The 20,705-nt window shown below is 47.2% G+C and overlaps 1 protein-coding gene across 1 annotated transcript; it reads left to right on the plus strand.

The window, feature by feature from the left end:
• Nucleotides 1-464: 464 nt before the first annotated feature.
• Nucleotides 465-1,500, plus strand: LOC136460271 (uncharacterized). Its single transcript, XM_066460041.1, has 2 exons — nucleotides 465-1,103; nucleotides 1,261-1,500. The coding sequence occupies exons 1-2, from the start codon at nucleotides 903-905 to the stop codon at nucleotides 1,498-1,500; spliced, it is 441 nt and encodes a 146-aa protein (XP_066316138.1). The 5' UTR covers nucleotides 465-902.
• The last annotated feature ends 19,205 nt before the right edge of the window (nucleotides 1,501-20,705 follow it).

Here is a 20,705-nt window from a genome sequence, read left to right on the forward strand (position 1 = left end):
TTCAGTCGACACCTTGTTTGATTTATTTGTGAACATGTCCATTGATCTGAATGTGCCAGCAACACAAGTAGCTACAGAGATGTGTTTAGTGTCGATCACCAGGTCCAGTGTACTTCAGTGAATTAAATACATGAGTACTTTTTGTACAGCTAAGCTGTTGTATTGCTTGTCTCTTGTGTTGTCACAAGATTAGGTAGACTGCTAATCAGTCGTAAACTAGAATCTATAGTATTTTTTTTCTCATAATAAAACAGCTTCAGCCGGTTTATCAGTCGACTTTAATACCAGCCGAACAGTCCGCAAGCTTATTGGCCTTGCTCTCACATGCTGCTGCGCTCCCTTCTCAGACTATACGTATACATACAATACAGTTCTCACGCGGTGCTACACCTGCCATACACTTCCGCTTGCAAGCTGCAAGTACGCTCCGATCCATAGTCCATAGCACCGGTCTCGGTCCAAGGATGGCCCCAACAACTGGCCCAAATGATTGTAGGAGCACGCTAAGCATGAAGCTGCTGGTGAACACCAAGGCCGGGCGCGTGCTGTACGCCGAGGCCGGCAAGGACGTGGTGGACTTTCTCCTCTCCCTCCTCACCTTGCCCGTCGGCGCGGTCGTCAAGATGCTGAGCAAGGACGCCATGGTCGATCGGCTGCATCGGCAACCTCTACGGCAGCGTCGAGGAGATGGACTCGGCCTACATCCCCTCCGCCGACGCCAGGAACGCGCTGCTCTCGCGGCCCGGCGGGTACGGGAGAGGAACGCGGCTCCCCCAGCTGCCGGCGCCGGCGCCGGCCCTTGAAGTCTTCCAGTGCAGCAAGGGAGGCGACGCCAGCTGCTACAAGCCTACAACTACGTGACCGTGGCGAGGAGCGCGCCATGTCGTCTCTGCGGCGGAAAGATGAACGAGCCCATAGAGGTCGTGGGTTTCTCTGATCCTGCAGGCGTGGGGTTTGTGAAGGAGGTCGTGACGTACACGATCATGGACGACCTCAAGGTAGCGCCTCTGTCCGCCGTCTCCGTCATCACTCTCCTCAAAGCCTTGGGTGTCGCAGATATCAGCTCGCTCCAGGAGATGACAGTTCGGGTGGGGTACGCCGAGGTAATGATCTCTGCCCTGCTCTTCATACGTACATATGTACTATGCACTGATGGACACATAATAAGCAGCTTGCAGTAGTAAATGATTTTTTAAAAAATTAAATCAGTATGCATGTTAGATTATATATTTACCGTGCTAATGCAATGGTGTTGTGCAGGGTTTGGAGATGCTGAGAGCGTCGCTGCAGTCCGAGGCCGTGCTCACAGACGTCTTCCTCAGGAAGAAGAACATGAGGCAGCAGGCTGTCGCAGCACCATCAAACAAGAAGAGGAAACTGAAGGCTACTGTCCAAGGCCATGCTCATAGACGTCTTCCTCAGGAAGAAATCCACAAAAGCCCCATCGAAGAAAAAGAAAGGGAAGGGTTCAACTTGCCGATGAGGCGCTTGCGCGATTAAAGCCTCCTTTGGCACGGCTCATCCAAAACGGCTTCATCGGTGAAGCCAAAGCCGGTGAAGCCAGAAAAACTGATTTTTTTCAGCTTCTAGTTCATTTTAACCCCGACTTACAAAACAGCTTACACTACAGTGTCTCGATTTGCGTAAAATAGATAAAGCTGAAGCCGGCATAAGCCATGCCAAAGAGACCCTAAGACTTTCATTCGTTCGTTCCTTTCGTTCATGTCCTGGATGCACTTGTCTCATCTAGCCGTGCGTCGATGGTTATATGTACCCTTTGACTTGTGGATTCGATTTTTTTTAAAGGCTACCATATTTAGAGGAGTTGAGATTTTTTCTTGCTAATCCTCTTTTCCATTCTCTACTCTTTTAAGGGTGATGATCTGTTGTCAAAAAAAAAAGAGGGTGATCATCAATATTTTGCCATTTCGTTATTTTTCGCGGGCCCTAGGTGGCTTTGGTGTTTGCTGGCACGTGTGCTTGGTGACACCAAAGTCCGTGAATTCCACTTTTATTTCACTGTTTTTCTATTAGACCTCACGAGTCAGGTTTCACTTGCTGTCGTTGGATTTTCACTGTTTTTTCTTTTCATTCAGACGCAAAAACTTTTGGACATAACTAAAAAAGTTTATAATATATGTACTCATCACTATAGAGCAAGAATATTATTTTAATGGAAAAATCCTTACTCCAACAAGAACGTTTTCAAATTTTCACTTGCACTGTAGTGCTTAAATATTTATATATCTAAAGTAAAGTAGTATAACTTATGTCTAAAAATAATATAATTTCTTGTGTCATAATTAAAATCTAATATCATCTCGACCAAAATTATTTTCTAATGTATTCATATGCATTTATATATTTTTTCATAGTTGTTTAAAAGCAATATACTAATTTGCTAAATTAGGGCACAATTTCTGAGGTAATTTGTAATTTTGTTGTTTTGAGGAGATTCATTTGCACATAGGATTATCCAAAGCCTAAATCAATTTGGTATGGGGTTCTGTTTCATCAACTTGGTGATTTGCGTTAGTTTAGTTCTATGCACTAGCTATTTTTACAGTCCTATTATTCCTTACTTCAATTAGAAAATGTTAATTGGGCAATTTACAAAATTTAAAGTTCATTTATAATTTTTTTTGTCATATCACCCTGTTATGAAAACCTCTAAATTTTAGTTAAGTTTAAAAGTAAACAGTTTCTAAGTTGGGAGTTGAAAGATTTATGGTTAAATAGTTGGTACTTGAACTTCGTGATGACCTAGGGCCAGTTTGGTAGCACTCTCAGCCCACTACACTCGGTTCCTGCTATAGCTCCATTTGTTGTGCATCTCAATCGTTTGGTAGCGCATCGAGACATCGTCGCAAGCAGGGGAAGGGGCATGACCTCATGTGAGCAGGCCAAGGAGGATGATTGTGGAGAGAGCGGTGGAGAGCAAGCAAGGTCATGGAGCTAGAAGAATTTTTACCATTTGGTAATGCTCCTCAGCTTGTCACGAGGAGTGGAGTAGCTATAACGCTACCCAATTGGCCGTTACCATTGTCTACGGTTGAGTTAATCTACAATATTTTAAGATTAAGGAAGTCACCCACAAACACCAATACGACTATAACAACACCCATAAAAAGTCAAAATTTTGACTCTAGGTGGCTATGTGGTTTGACCACAAGCAATATAAGTAGAATAGAAGATGCCCCGTGCAGTGAAGCGGGGATTAAAAAAAGTTTGAAATCAAATTAAGTGGAGATGACGTGGACAACTACATTAAGAGGTTAAAAGTTAGGGTATGACATGACTATTAATGAGAGATGATGTGGATAGTTGGTGGAGATAATGTGGATGGTTTGCATGTTGAGATATACTTGTAGTGGGGATTTGCTTCGATCAGGTCGTGGAGCTAGAAGAAATTTCACCATTTGGTAATGCTCCTCAGCTTGTCGCTAGGAGTGGAGTAGCTATAGCGCTACCAAATTGGCCATTACCACCGTCTACGGTTGAGTTAATCTATCATATCGTAAGATTAACGAAATCACCCAGAAACACCAATACGATTATAAGAACACCTATAAGAAGTCAAAATTTTGACTCTGGGTGGCTATGTTTCACCACAAGCAATATAAGTATACTAGAAGTGTTGCGTCAATTAGAAAGAATTCAAATTGAAATTAAATGGAGATGATGTGGTGTCGGTGTTTCGAGTTACCACCGACAAGTAAATTTATATTATTGTGCGTCTGGCTCGGATGGTGTGCTTAGAGGACACGAGGTTTATACTGGTTCATGGCAGAATGTCCCTTCGCCCAGTTCGTCACTGCTGCTCGTGTTACTAGTACAGTAGTACTGAAACTTTGTAGTAGGGGTTACAAACGGGCGAGAGAGAGAAATGATCCCAAGTCTCTGATGGAAGGAGTGAACGGGTGCTGAGAGCTCAGTTGCTGCTCAACCGTGTGTTCGTGTCGTGCTCTTGTGTTTTCTATCTTCGCTTGGATCTGGATCCCTTGGGTCTCGATGGGTCGATTGGTTCGAATCGGATCAGCCCCTCTCATGGGACGCCCTGCTTTCCCTTTTATAGGCCAAGGAAAAGTACGGGTTACAGCGGAGAAAAAGAGAAGAACGAGAGAGAAGAAGTCCTTCAGGATCGCCGGGTCCTTCTCATCCTTCATACGGGTCCCGCCGTCCCTGTAGATGTCAACAGGGACAGCTCCACGTCGTGGCCCTGTCCGTCACAGGCGCCATGCGCAGGCGTCATCTGGCAGTCATGGCGTTCCATTTCGTCGCAGCGGACGTCGTGGTGAGCTGACGCGCCTGTCAGCGTTCGTACGGGGGTTAGGCAGAACAACACCGATACGCCCGACGCTATTCTTGATGTGAATCCTCAGGTATGGCCCGTCATGGCCACTGGTTAAATCGGGACATGCCGGTCTCTTTCTTGGTGTCAGAGTTTTAACTCAGGCCCATACACTTGGACTTAGAGTGGTTGACGGTGGTATGGGTCCCCGTCGGGCGAGGCGGAGCCCGTCCCCGGAGGTCGGGCGAGACAGAAATTGCGTCCTTAGGGTCGAGCGAGGCGGAGCCTGCCCCCGGAGGTCGGGCGAGGCAGAGCCCGCGCACCTGGGGGTCGGGCGAGGCGGAACCCGCCCCCAAAGGTCGAGCGAGGCGAAGCCCACGGCCTCGGGGTCAGGCGAGGCAGAGCCCGCCCCAGAGGTCGGGCGAGTCGGAGGCTGCGCGCTTGGGGTCGGTTGGTAGCTGTAGTCGCGCTCTTGACTGCTCGGATGAATCAATGTTGATGGTCATTAGCTCCTCCTCTTTAGGTACCCTAGTATTGGTCCGCGACATGTGGACAACTCTATTAAGAGGTTAAAAGTTAGGGGATCACATGACTGTTAGTGAGAGATGATGTGGATAGTTAGTGTGGATGATGTGGATGGCTTGCATGTTGAGATATACTTATAGTGGGGATTAGGTTTACAAGAGATATAGATAACGAGGATTAAGTCCATTTTTGGCCCGTCAACTCTTGTTTGTCTAATTTTGACCTCCAACTACAAAATCATTTAACTTTGGCATCTAAACTATCATAATTTTTCAATTTTGAACCAAGAGCCATCTGAAAACTGCTCAAAATCAGATCTTGGTCAAAATTGAACAGTTTTGATAGTGGAGGTGCCAACATTAGACAAAGGCATGAGTTGAGGGGCCAAAAATGGACTTAATCGAGTATTTTAGTTTTTATATGTTTGTGTAAATATTCATATATTTACTTATTGATAAACATTTACATGTATTGAAATTAAACACTTATATCACTTCTTCTAAATTGCATACCCTGAGTTCAACTGAGTTTATAGTTAGAGTTATAAAATGAACTTCCACTATTTTTAACCGGCACAGGCGCTCACCCTCCCTTATGTTGCAAATATATGAGTATTTCAGATGTTTTAAAGCTTTGTTGCAGTTATTTCATATGGATGTTGCAAAAATAGATCGGAGATATTGCATATGTTGCAAGTGTTTAAGAGACATGTTGCAAGAGTTTGTTCAAAATGTTTCATTTGTTACAGACGTATGTTGCAAGCGTTTTGATCTGGATGTTGCATATGTTTCACACATATATTGCAACTGTATGTTTCAAATATTTCATCTGTTCCCGTCTTCCGTTGCAACAACTGTTTTCATGTTGCAAATTGAAGTGTTCTATCTGGATGTTGCATATGTTTTCATACATATGTTGCAAGTGTATGTTTTAGATGTTTTATCTGTTACAGACCTATGTTGCATTCAAGTGTTTCATGTTGCACGTGTTTCATGCTATTCCGAGAGTCAGGGACGCGGGGGAGTGATGATGGCACGACACAAGCGCCAGGGAATGGAGCGCGGCGAGCCGATGGTCGGCGGATGTGGTGCGCGGCGCGCTTGGGGCCGGTGGTCAGGGGCACGACGGAGCAGGGTGAACGGATGGGGCGGGTCGAATCGAGGCGGACAAGGCGGATTGCGAGCGAGTCGTACGGACGCGACGATGGCGCGATGCGCGTGGGGGCTTGGCAAATTAGCGGACGAAGGGGCAGGCTGTGCAGGCGCTCGCGGAAACGGCCGTCGGACGTCTGGGAGCCAGCTCGTCTCCGCTGGTAATCAAATCTTATTTTCCCCCCAATTGGAATCAGTGTAGTAGTCGTTTATAGTGTCCCAACGATGATTAGTCAGCTAGCTTCATCTTGAACATACATGCATGTCAACTGCGCCAAGTGTTAACGTGAACAAGAATGCTCTCCCTAATCGTCCGCGCAAGTATCATCGTTGCTTAACAGAGATGGGCAGTAACTAGAGATTCAGATTGTATTGAACTCCGGCGGTGAAATTCTGTTATTTCTATCGTTCATTCACGATCAAGTAAAATGCATACATGGATTGTATTAAGAAAGGAAAGTGGAACTCTCTGAACCCTGGACTTGCTACACATGCATATCGCTGGCTCTCTCTCTCTCTCTCTCTTTTTTTTTGACAGAGGTAAACCTTACCGGCTTTTAGAGAAAGCATACAGAGTTTGAACTTTTCAACTGCGTCTTGCCAGAAAAACTTTGCTCGCAGCATCAGTGCAAACTCTGCTCAGCATGCGATCCTGCTGGCTACCCTCAGCCGCAGGCTAGTGGATTCTCCTGTCCTATAACACCACCGTTTCCGCGCTACAAATTTCATCATCTCGAATCAGATACCACGCTGAAAGCTGTGGAGCAAAAAGAACAGGCTCAGCTCCCCGCTTTTCCCCGCCGCAACCGCGGCCGCTTTATGACGTCTCGATCACCTGCTCGATAACGAATAATGATCCTCTCCTCTGGACACCTCGCATCGCATGCATGCCGTCCAAGGAGGCAAAAAGTCAAACGGCTCTACATTATTCCCTCTGCACTTCGTTATTATCAGCAATCTTAAAATTCCATCTCACATCATCTTGTTCTTGTTCATCAGCTCTAGCCTACCTTCTGGTGCTTTCCTATTCCCAGACGTCTCGGACAACATCATCAGCTGGATCTTTTTTGACATAATACGTCAGCCGTGGGATAACATAGTGGCGTACAGCTGGGGTAGCACAGTTCTGGCATGGACGTATCGATAGCTATGCGTTGTCTGCCGTCGCACCTCAGGGTATACAAACCTTGTTACTGATTTTCCTGTAAGTATTTCAGTTCACTATATTCTTCGAGGCAGTTATATATGATGAAATTATTAATGGCTAATTCATTATCGTGTTCAATGCAGCATTGAAACGGGCGTGATACACTGCCTATAGCTCTGTATATCTGGACCCAAGCAGAGTTAGTTAGAGGGAATGCGAGGCGCAAGTATAGGGAGTACACGGACTGTCTCGACGTCCTGACACAACACGGACTGTCTAGCCAATTAACTTTCAGCATTCATGCATGCATGCTACACAAATGCATTCCTGAGGGAGCCTAGGAGTCAGATTTAGTCCTGCATTAGTTGTTGCATGTAGGAGCTAAAGTGCATGCGCCTTGTATCATGGGACTAAGAAAAAAAACAGTTACGTCTTATATCCTGGGATGGAGTATAGACTAAGAACCTTTTCAAATTTTCTGTAATACTATATGCACGCTAAAGCTAAACATCAAAGTGAAGCACATCGAGAGCAGTCGCAACCTCGCTCCGGACTCAAGGGCCAAAGCAGCTTGCATTGTGCATTGGGATTACATATGCAAGTATCGGTTCTTGAGCGACAATAATGCACGGCCGCCTACTGCCCTGCATCGGGATCGCACGAAAATAAACGGTCCACGTGAAGTTCCCAACAAACGGTGTGCATACTCTCCGAGAAGCCTTCATTGCAGCTCACTCAACACGTCTATATATAGAGGCCATCTCTCGTGTATCAGCAGCTCACTCCATATTTCCATAGCGACAGCGACGAATAGCCCAGACCACAGAGACCATACGAGTAGTAACACGAGTTCGTACGAGACATGGTTCCATCCAGCCCTGATGCTGGCCCTCCCGCGCTCAGCATGAAGCTGCTGGTGGACACCAAGGCCGGGCGCGTGCTGTACTCTGAGGCGAGCAAGGATGTCGTGGACTTCCTCTTCTCTTTCTTCACTTTGCCCGTGGGCACGGTCGTCAAGATCCTGAGCAAGGACGCCATGGTTGGCTCCGTCGGCAACCTGTACCGTAGCGTCGAGGAGCTGGACGAGACGTATGTCCGCTCCGATTACGCCAGGACGCGTTGCTCGAACCGGCCGGCATACTCTTGCCATCGATGTCAGATCTGATCCTCCTCCATCAAGAGATGCTTCATTTCATCCTTAATGCACTTAACTTGGTTGAAGTCCTTTGTCTTTCTCTCACAAACCCTAGCCATCCTATAAATGTCCTTCTCTCCTTCCTTCGTACTCAAATGTTGGTAAAGATCCTCGTACGCTCTACCCTTTGCCACACTTACAGCTCGCTTTGCAGTCTTCTTTGCCACCTTGTACTTCTCTATGTTGTCCACACTCCTATCATGGTACAAGCGTCTATAGCATTTTTTCTTCTCCTTAATAGCCCTTTGGACTTCCTCGTTCCACCACCAAGTATCTTTAGCCTCACCTCCACTTCATTTGGTTACTCCACACACCTCTGAGGCCACCTTCCAAATGTTGGTTGTCATCTTCTCCCATATGTTGTTTATGTCCTCTTCTTACTTCCAAGAGCCCTCTTTGATAACCCTTTCCCTGAATATCTCTGATGTCTCATCTTTTAGTTTCCACCACTTTGTTCTTTCAATCTTAGTTTGTTTATCCCTACGAGCACGTACCTGAAAACGAAAGTCTGCCACCAAAAGCTTATATTGAGAAACAACACACTCCCCTGGTATCACCAAAAGAAGTTGCAGAGAACAAACAGAAATAGTTTCCATATTCACGCAATTAGTTAGAGGAGGCCATATAAAAAAATGTGTTCCAAAAAAATGGGCTGAAATTTTGCCTCTTTATTATTATATAAAGTATATATATATAGATATAGATATAGATATAGATATAGATATAGAGAAAACAGAAGAAGTTATAGAGAGATGAACATAAATAGTTTCCATATTCACATAATTAGTTAGAGGAGGCCATACAAAAAAAATGAGTACAAAAATGAGCTGAAATTTTACCTCTTTATTATTAGATATAGATATAGATATAGATATAGAAGAAGATTGCTGGTCCACAGCTCACAAAGGCCAAGCTTTTTGAAAAAGAAAAGCCGATACAAACGGACTCTAAGCGGACTCAGGAAGGACGATCGCATAACTCCCACTTTCTACATATGGGCCATTCAAATTAGTTTTAAGGGAAGATCTTGAGTTTGTGCACCCCTGCAACTAATCTTATACATGTGGTTGGTGCAACCGTGCAACCCTAAACCCATTGAAAACATCTACCAATAATCTTGTTTTGAAATGATAAATTTGAGCTTTGAAACATATAACACAATAAAACTGCAATGGTAAATGTATTGTATATTAAATATTTGAGTTAAATTCATCATTTGTCCATTAACTTTTGTCCTGGTTTCACTTAGGTCTGTCAACTATGAAAGTGTTTTTTTGGATCCATAAACTTTTGAGTGACACATCTTTGCTCCATACATCATCGTTTCTGTTTTTAGTCCGACGTTGACTCAACAGATGTGTGTTATTAAGACTTTAGTATAGAGCACTACTAGGAGTAGTATAAGGGGGCCTTGGGTGGGACTATGTAAACAAGGGTAGAGGTCATAGGCATGCCTCCTAACCGTCTCATCCAAGGCTTGTAAGTAGCAATTAGGAGCATTCAAGAGGATTATGCTAGATAGTTCTATTGCTCTAGATTCTTATATAGGGCAAGGATCAATGCGTCCTAGAGGGTCAACTAGGTTTGTGATAGAGCGACAACCACATGTATTCTTTATAGTTGTGCTTATAGAATTTTCGGTCGGCTTTGCCAAAATCCTAATCGTTTGTCATGGTTGCTTTAATGTTGTCATCTAGGTATTTACGAGATCCATCTACATCGTTATTGATATGGTGCAAGCTTGTGTCATAGAGAGTACTCACAATATCTTTTCATAGATCCATGGGCTACTACGCATAATTAGGAATAATATCCCGTTCCAAATTATAATTTGTTTGACTTTTTTTACCTCAAGTTTGACCGCTCATCTTATTCTTGTACAAACATAGTCAAATTTAAGTCATTATTGAAGAACTTTTTGTTAATAAAGCAATCCACAACAAAAGAAGTGATATTTAATACAAATTTTTGAATAAGACGAGTGGTCAAACTTGGGGTCAAAAAAGTCAAACGAACTATAATTTGGAATGGATTTAGTACTTTCTAATTCCTCTCAATTCTTAGGAATCAGGCCATAAATATTTTTAGAATTGCTGAGACTTCCCAGTAACTATACAATCATAAAAGGGATGCGTACGTTACTCTGTCGATTCGTTTCCTGAATGTTTCTGCTGGCTGCGCTTTGCATGTCTTTCATGATACGGAGTAACGACAACTTGGCCTCTGGGTCAAGCTTATATTCGTTTCAATTATATGCATCATAGAGATATGCTGATAAATTGTGGTCCTCATCATTATGGCAATACCACAATTTCTTTCATTCCACATAACAAAGCTTGGAATAATAGGTCCACTGTTATTACACATGAAGTTTGGTTTGCTATGCTTGGGCTTAACTTAGACCTTTGGAGTCATTCTTTGGTTGATAAAGCAGTCTCTGAGTTTGGCAAACTCATAGTTTGGGAGGAGGATCATGATAATGTGGCTAGGGTTTTGGTGAAGGCTAGAGTTATTTCCCTAGATGCAATTCCATGGTTTTTCACCTTTGCTGAAGGAGATGATCCAGAAGCTGACAGTTGGACTGTCCAATGTGAAGTTTTTCATGCATCTCTTTTGGGTGCCGTGGCTCAGGATGAGGATATGCCCCCAGATAATGATGATGATGTTCAGCCCAATCATTTTAATTTCTATGGTTTTGGGCAGCCTGGGCAGGGACCTCCCCATCATCCTGCTGAAGAACCTGATGTCGGGCCGAATGATGTTAATCCACAGGGCTTTGGTTGGAATGCTTGGCCCAATCTTGAAAACCCACCTACTGAAGCCCAATAGCTAGAAGCTGCAGATGATGTTGCACCTCAGTTGATCCCTATCCCCCAGGAGCCAATTGAAGAAGTTATTAATGATGAGAACATGGCTGCTCTTGAAGGTCTGATTGAAATTGCAGATGCCAATCAGCCTGGATAGGCCCTTTCTATGGATGATCAGACTGATGACTCTGAGGGAGATGCTTTACCTCCTCCTTTGTTTTAGGTTGACCCTGTTGAGATAGTACCCTTCCCTGATTTCAATAACTTGTAGCCTATGATTCCTGAAGAAATATCTTACAAAGAACTTGTGGCAGAACTACCCAAAATAACACACTTACGGATGCGCTTGTCTTCCACTAGACACTAAGCACCCCGAGAGCGAGCTACATTGGGCGGATTCCGTCGAGCACACCTCAAGGGAGAGCCCGAATCATCCACATTTTTCCTTCAGGATCCAATAATGAGAATGAATTTACATTGTTTAGTCTATTTCATACATCTAGAGTTCTTAGAAATACATTATTACAGGACCAAATTCAGAGTGTGGAAATTAAACAGCGCAATGAAAAGAAACATCTATCGATAATATACAAGGATCCGTCTATGGCCATTAGAAGAATCCTTCACACAATGGCTACTTCTCAAGCTGCACCTGCAACAGGGGTAAATAAACCCTGAGTACACAATGTACTCGCAAGACTTATCCGACTAGTGGGAATAACTTCCCGACTCCAAGGGATATGATAAGCTTTATGGTTTGCTGAGTTCCTTTTTGCAGAAAGCAATACTAATAGTGCATCCTTATATATATTTATTATCAGAAGTCATGATTATTTCATTATCTAGCCATTCTATGTAAGCACATGTTCTACTTTCAAGCAGGAGTTGAGCAAGCAGTTCCATTTCCCCACCTTTCATCTTTCAGTTCTTACTACGGTGCTAGACTGTAGACAAGCCGTACCGGATCGCCGGCGATTCATGAATCAATGTGCCTAGCTGGGTACCCTGACACACATGCCCTGCTTGCACCCTAGGCACAAGCAGGGCCAACCCACCACTCTCCTATCATGGGGTGTAGGTCCCCGTCCAAACTTGGACTCCAAGCCCCCGCTCCTGAGTCCTGGACTCAGTGCGGTGCTCAGACCTCCACCATCCCCACCTCCAATCAATTGGTTCGGAAAGAGCCAAAACCCATGACAAGAGAGCAACAAGCCTTCCCTACGCCCATACACAAGTATGTATTCAGGATAATAAGTCTATGACTTGCCTAGAACCCAATGCAATGACCGGTCCTTAACCGACATAGATAGGGAAACAGTGTAACCAACCTATGCCCCGTTGGCCGTAGGATACAACCTTTTACACCCACCAATACCCTAACCATATCCCTGCCTGGTCTCCATTTTCCTTTCACCATTTTTATCATGAGTGATAATAATAATCACCTATTGTGAGTAACGGCAGGTTATTCATGCTACCGAAATCCTGAGCATAGCAACTACTCGACCTATGCTAATAGGACTCATAGGTAGGTAAATCTATGCATGTAGTTTCCATAAAATGCCTGTAACGTAAATGCACATCATATATATATATATTCAGTGATCATTCAAAATAAGGGTTATGCACTGAGGCTTGCCTTGGGTAGGCGAGGTGTCAACAAAGTCAGCAACTGATGACTCTAGGGCTCCCTCCTATATGAGAATCTCCTCCTCGTACTCCTCGATGATCTCCTCATAATCCTGCTCGCCCGTAGGCACGAACTCTACCAACTCGTTATCTACATGCATGAAATGATGATGCAACACTTAATAATACGGCAATAGCAACTCTTAAAATAAGAATACATCTATCAAGCTACTAAGCTAGCTCTACCGACTAAGGTGCTAAGTTGCCTATCATTTCAACTAAACAGGTATGAAACATTGCATGTATTATTTAGCAACTAAAGGCATCCTTATTCTTAATATCGATTTACTATATATACGATAAAACAAGGAGTACTAGCTATCATATTTATCAACCTATTCTAAGGCTACAAAAATTACAATGGGCACAGAATAATCTAATGAACCTACTATAAAAAGTTTATGGCTAAAGCTATTACCAATTTGCCTCAAAAAATCCTACCAATATTAAGCTAAATAATGCCAAGCTTTCCTAAATGAATTAATGAATCTAACATTATCACTGGTAATTGTAAACTAACTACACTATCAGACAGACAACATTTTTAGGAACTCAACAGAATTTATTTCATAATTTTTGGATACTTACATAAATTGATATTAATTTTCAAAGTTCAACTTAGAATGTAAAATAATAAAACCATTTCTAATCCCTTAGAAAAAGAAAAGGGGCTGACACGGCTCAATCGGCCCAACGGCCTACCGTAACCTAAGCAGGGCGCTGTCGCACGCGACCGTAGGCCGGCCCAACTGGCTCGCTCCCCACGTGCTGGCAAACTTGCAAAAAGGCCCCCGAGTAACTGAAAAACTATGAGAACCATCGCGACACTATAGCAACAGAGAGGGATTTCACACTGAGCTCCTTGCTGTTATCATATTTACAACTACAGAGTCCTTAGGCGTGCTACTATGCACATGACGCATAGAGCGGCGGAGGCACGACACACAGCGGCTATGCTGGCCACAACGAGGGTTCGCCGACGGCTGGGAGGGGTCGGATATCTAAGCTAGGTTAGCACAGATGCCTGGGTGGTGCTGGCGTGGTTCGTGGGAAAGCGCAACACGATCGACCACGGCGAAGGCCACAGTGGCACGGTTCATGGCGGCGGCGAAGCTACGCCAGCAAGCATAGGCGACTACAGGGCCAACTAAGAGACACTACAGCACCAGGGTCTTACCATGAGCTCAGAAGGGGTGGTGGTTGAGGCGGAGAAGACCTAAGACGAGCTGGCGACGAGTAGACCAAGTAGCTCGGCGGCGTCCCACAGCGGACACAACCACACCGGCAACACCAGGTAGTGGTAGTGGTTCGGCCATGGCACACAGGGTACTGAGGGGGTCACGGTGAAGCTACTGACGCGATTGGAGTGGGTGCTAAGGTTCTGAGGAAGGGTGGATTAGGGGGCGACATAGTTCGGTCTAAGGTGGCCGGTGGTGGGGGAAATCCCAAATTGGCGCTCGTTATGGCCCAACCATGGCAGCAGACGGGCATGGCATGAAATTAGGCTCCCCATCCCTCGTCCGGCTCAAGCACTAACCGAGTGAATGACTAGGCACTGCAAATTGGCTCGATGGGCGGAGGTGATGGAGGAGAGGGGTAGGCAGAGCTTGACCCATCCCTGTCTTGGTGGGATGCACATGGCGATAGTGAGCGCACACGTGCGGCGCTACCACGCGACAACGTGCGCTATAAATGAGTCCGGCCACACGCAGTGACATTCAGGGGCAAGGCGACGGCGTGGGTAGAGCCCATGTGTCGGCCGCAGCAGGCCAAGTGCTATTCAGGGGCAAGGCAACAGCGCGGTGACAGGACGTCGGCGGCGTAGGGGCACAAGCGGACGCGACACAATGCTATGGCACGGTGGTGATAGCATGGTGCAGCGAGCTGGCGTGCAGCGCGGTGATAGGACGACGGCGACGCAGGCGGACACGACGCAAGCGGCGTGGGCGCACGCGGGCGACCCAGCAAGCGTGACCGCAAGCGGCAGCAGCGGCGACGCGATGCAAGCGGCAGTGAGGCAAAACAACTGCTAGCCAGGGCTCGGCCAGACATGCACGTGTGCGCGGCTGGCGCGCCGCCGATGGCACAAGAGCGCGGTGACCGCGTCAATGCAAGGAACCCAACCCAAACGCGCCATGCACGCTTTTTAAAAGCGTCCTAAAAATCCAATTCGTTAATTCAAACGCCAAACCACCTATGCCATACTTAAGAGGGCATGTTTGGTTACTAAAACAAGCCCTAATACCCCATCACTCCTTAACCCAATTACTCTACAAAAATTGCCAAACTTAGCCTTGTCAAACCATTTTCTGACTTAAGAAATTTGACTAAGTCTTGATTGGATTTGCGTCAAATTTGATTTCCAAGCTATTAGGTATGTTAGCTAGGGGATTCATTTTTCGACCGTAGGTATTTCATCGTCATCTACAAAGTTTGTACTTCAAACTTTATTAAAGTTCCGTATATGCGTTCTATAGCATTTTCGCCTAATAAAAATTAACGAACATCCTTACTTGATAATTTCATAAGTCGCAAACAAGCTTTCGTTTCACGTTTCCGATGATCATTTCGGGTTACGGAAATTGATCTACACCCTATATTACATGCACTAACACATAAACACGATGCTCATGCAGTGTGTGGGGGTATTAACCCCTATACCCTTACGGCTAAGCTTGGGCTGGCCCGGATCGATGGGTTCAGTCCACTCGAAAGATGACGTGCGGTCCAGTTAACCTGGTCGGAGTCCCGCACAAGGAATCAAGACGGATTTGGCGACCAAGCAGGATCCTGATCGGTTAGAATAGGAATCCTTATCCGGCCACATATGGCAATTGTAACTGACTAGGATTAGTTTCCAGATCTGTAACCCTGCCCCCCGGACTATATAAGGCGGGCAGGGGACCCCTCTAAAAAATATCTCTCATTGACATACAGCAATACAAATCAGACGCAGGACGTAGGTATTACGCCTTCTTGGCGGCCGAACCTGGATAAAACCTCGTGTCTGTCTCGCGTCACCATCTTGTTTGGGGCTTGCGCATCTATCTGCCGATAATCTACTACCTTGGGCATACCCCTAGGTAGACTGCCGACCATATTTCGTCGACAGTGGCGCGCCAGGTAGGGGATGTGCGTGCTGATCCCTGGCGAACCAGATGGGATCTCACGACCAACGTCATTTGCAGCAACTCATCTTGCTGCGACGGCCTCCTTCAACAACATCTACGACAAATCGGCGGCGGCGTTTAACATCGTGCGCGGCAATCGTCATCAAATCCATCTACAAGTCGGAGCTTGTCTAGTGGTCGACAAAATCATCGCCCGATTGCGCACGTGGGGATTGATCGGTTCAGCATGGTCGCCAGATGGGATCTCAAAATCAACATCAACATCATCTGCGACAACCTGACGCTACGGCGCAACTTGTTGCGAATTCGTGGCAGCAAGTTTTGATACGTGAAGTCAAGCAACGGATCCTGTTCGGCGCACACGGCTCCACGGCACGGATCTTGGCGGCTGCACGCGGCGGCCAGCAAGGACTTGACGTCCCACGGCGACATCCTCCAGCAACGAGGAATAACGCCACCATGGGACCCCATGGATCTAGGATCGGCACAGTGCCCGCCGGCTCTCCAGCGTCGAATCAATCTCCGAATCAATTTCGTGCACGTGCTGAGGATTCGTGTATGTGCTGGTTGGGTACTAGCGCATCGGCACCGTGTACGATTGTGCACCTACGTACTACAGCAAGCTAGCAAGAGGAAGGCATGCATGATTTACGCAAGCAACGTGTCCGATGTACACCGCCATGCAAGTTACGAAGACTTGCCTGTACACATGCATCCACGTATGGGGAAGGAAGGCTGCGCGTGTTAATGAAGCAGATCGACGACATGTCTTCGTACGCGGACCGACACCACCAATCTCCAACCACATCGACCACGGACCACATTGACCACGTCTCGAGCGGCTCCGCCGAGCTCCGACCACCAGACCACGTCGCAATAATGATCGCCGCGAAGAACGGCGCTACGACAACCGCGACCATCGTCATGACGACAAGTCGGAAAGCTCGAGGACCGGACAACTTTGTCGCCAACGACACGTCAAGCCATCTCTCGAACATCGCAACACACCGACTACACCCACCGGTCGTCAATAAAGCTAAGTATTATTTTTAATTGAAAATTTCTTCGATCATCGTACACCTCCGCCGACCACCCTTAGGGTGCGTTCCGCGTCGAATTTTCTCCATACATACAGTCCAAAACATGTATAAGTTTTTACAACGGTTCGCCAATACGTTTTCCTTCCTGCTTGAGAATCCCAGAGCCGGCACTGTCTCCGGCTCCACCCCACGCGTGCATGAGAGTCCGCCCTCTGCGCTACGGGTAGTCGGCAGTCGCTCCCTGGTAACACTGGCACTCTACGCGCGGCAGCGTTCCGTACCTCGCACTACGAGATGTTGGTCAGCCCAGGGCTGGCGCATTCTTCAGGACAGGTTAATACATCGCGCTACGCCTCTACATAACAAAAGGGCTAAAAACAGCTAATGTTATTTTTCGAATATTACACAAAGTATAATTCATCGCCAACCGAACACCAAGTGTTTACTTCACCTCCTATAGAGAGGTCAATATATTTCGTACACCATCATGTATTACCGCTCTCGGTGTTTATTTTTCAGGAACACAGTTCGATCAGCGAGCTCATGCTTCAGGGTTCGCCAAGACCACTACGGTGCTCGAGGACTCTGGCCAGACCACGCTCGTGCTCGGGGACTCTGGCCAGACCACGCTCGTGCTCGGGGACTCGCCAGACCACTCCGTGCTCTGGGACTTCTCGCCAGACCACTCCGAGCTCCGACCACGTCGACCACATCTTGAGCAGCTCCGCTGAGCTCCGACCACGTCTCGGGGACTTCGTCGGTCGCTCCTCGACCTGTGCTCGGGGACTGCCTCGACCACGGCTCGAGGACTTCGTCGCTCGCTCCTCGACTTGTGCTCGGGGACTGCCTGCCTCGATCACTCTCCGACCACGACTCAGGGACTTCGTCGCTCGCTCCTCGACCTGTGCTCGGGGACTGCCTCGACCACTCTCCGACCACGGCTCAGGGACTTTGCGTCTCGACTACATGTGACTGGCAACTCGCATACAGTTGGGATATATTTTTTTTCTTACTTAGACCTTGCTACAAGGCTCGTACCTCGCCTTCCAGCAAGCTCGGGGACTACATCGGTACGATGCACCTGTCGGTGCATCTCGTATCGCCTGTACGACGATTGGGTTCTCAATTTAACTGGGAATTCTTTTTAGACCCTGGCACCACGTGCCTAAGTCACCTACTACCAGGCTCAGGGACTAATTGGGCACACTTCACCTTGCGGTGAATGTGCTTGTTTTTCGACCACTACGCCTCTGATGATCAAAGATGCTACGCTTCAAGACGCACTTACATTTCTTTTCAGAAATACAAGTGGGCACACTTCCTAGGACGGAAATCTATTTCTTTTTTCTTAAGAGCACCATACATTCTTCGGACAACCTCCTTCTCCGGCGACAACGGTGGTCGGAGATGTCAAGAACTCAAGCCTCACTGTTCGGAGAAGGTTGAAATGGCGTGTCGCATCAGAATACATGGCGCTCGGGGACTAGCTGTGGGGGATATACCCCCGGGTACCACAAGATGGTACATGGGCCGCACCATCCAAGGTGGCCTGGCCCGTAAGATCAAGGCATGCATAGCAAGATTACAAGTTGTACTATATATTGTAATAGTACCAAATAGGATACTTTACTTGTAACCCTCCTCCTCCAGAGTATATAAGGAGAGGCAGGGGTCCCCCTCAGGGACAGATCATACAGTATACATCTCAATACAATACACCAAAGACACAGGACGTAGGGTATTACGTCAATCAGATGGCCCGAACCTGTCTAAATCGCTGTCTCTGCGCCTTGTGTCACTATCTGGTTCTAGATCACGCGCACCATCTGCCGATAATCTACTACCTTGGGCATACCCCTAGGTAGACTGCCGACCATATTTCGTCGACAGTGGCCTATAATCCACATGTAACGACGTTCGAGGCGACAACCGCCGAGATAACCGCGACAATCGCCGTGATAACCACGGTCGTAGGGCTAATCCAGATGGCAATCGAGATCACCGCGATGGCAATAACGATCTCCGCCATTACCTCGGGGGACGTGATCTGCGTGCTCGCATCAACCAGAGAGCCGACGATCGTGCATCCCATGAAAGCTATCGCCGTATGGAGTATGACACCGCCCACGGTCCGCCGGGTCTGAAGCAGTTCACTCCACACCTGCGCCAAGTCATATGGCCCAAGAATTTCAAGCTCGAGAAGCTTTAGAAGTACGACAGCAAGGAAAACCCCGAATTATGGATCATGCTCTATGAAACCGCGTGCCGCTCAGCCATGGCTGACGAGCATGTCATGTCTAACTACTTCCCAGTCGCTGTTGGTCATGCAGGTCACCAATGGCTGGTTAGCTTGCCAGCAAACTATTTTGACTCTTGGCAGGAGCTCAGGTAGGCCTTCATCGACAACTTCATCGCTACTTGTGAACAACCCGGCAACAAGTACGATCTGCAACAGATCCGAGATCGAAAGGATGAACCACTGCGCGAGTACGTTCGACGTTTCTCGGAGATGCGCATCAAGGTCCCATCAATATCCAACAACGAAGCAATCGAGGCTTTTGTCACCGGCCTCCGCTTCCACAACGCCCTAAGAGACAAGCTCCTCCGGAAGAGACTCGAATCGGTCACAGCGCTTTTGGCCACCGCTAAGAAATATGCGGACGCTGACGACGCTAAAAAGATAATCGTTGAAGAAGCAGCAAGGGTTCCACGCTCTGACCACCCCCCACACCACGACGATTACCGTGGCAATCGTGGTCGGAACGACAATTTTGACCGCCGCAACCAGCGCAACGGCTCCCGCGACCACCGTGATCAACGTAATCAGCGGCGCAACCGCTGGGACGATTAGAGGAGCAAGCGCGCTCGGGAAGACAACGGCGAGGTCAATACTGTGAAAAAGGGCAGCGGACGTCGAAACTACGAGGACGACTACGCTAAAGCATTGAAGGGACCCTGCCAGCTCCATCCCAAGTCGAACCACACCATGGAGAATTGCCATGTCCTCAAGACTATCTACACGTGTCAACAGGCTCCGGATACGTCCGACAAGCCTAACGACGCGGGGGAACAGCGCAACGAGGACAACGACGATGACGATGCAGATCCTCGTCATAAATACGTCAAGCCGACTGATCGCGTGCACACCATCATTGGCGGCAAGGTGTCCATTGAGACCAAACGAGAACGCAAGCTGCTCGCCCGCGCTTGCTTGAACGTGGCAAAGACCGACAACCTTCTCACCGATCCGCGGCTTCCTCCGTGGTCTCACCGTGAAATCTGCTTCAGCAGGAAGGACCAATGGGCCACCATACCCGAGCCAGGGCGTTTTCCCCTGGTCCTCGATCCTTGTATCAACAAGGTTCAATTCGACAGGGTACTGATCGACGGCGGCAGCTCCATTGATATACTGTTCAAGAACAGCCTGCCCGCTCTGAAAATAGCCCAGGCGGACCTGAAGCCGTACGAGGCACAGTTCTGGGGCGTTCTCCCCGGACAGAGCTCCACACCTCTCGGGCAGATCACGCTACCTGTGCAATTTGGGACTCCGGACCACTTCCGCACCGACTACGTCAACTTCGTGGTCGCTGATTTCGATGGCACCTACCATGCTATTCTTGGTCGACTGTTGCTCACCAAGTTCATGGCCATACCTCATTACAGGTATCTGGTGCTCAAGATGCCTACTGAGAAAGGAGTTTTAACCCTCAGGGGCAACGTATACGCAGC

This window comes from Miscanthus floridulus, chromosome 6, assembly GCF_019320115.1.
Source record: "Miscanthus floridulus cultivar M001 chromosome 6, ASM1932011v1, whole genome shotgun sequence".
NCBI lineage: Eukaryota > Viridiplantae > Streptophyta > Magnoliopsida > Poales > Poaceae > Miscanthus > Miscanthus floridulus.

Coding starts and splice junctions, on each gene's coding strand:
- LOC136460271 (XM_066460041.1), top strand. CDS start 903: ATGAACGAGCCCATAGAGGTCGTGGGTTTCTCTGATCCTGCAGGCGTG. Junction 1,104..1,260: donor TTCGGGTGGGGTACGCCGAG/GTAATGATCTCT, acceptor GGTGTTGTGCAG/GGTTTGGAGATGCTGAGAGC.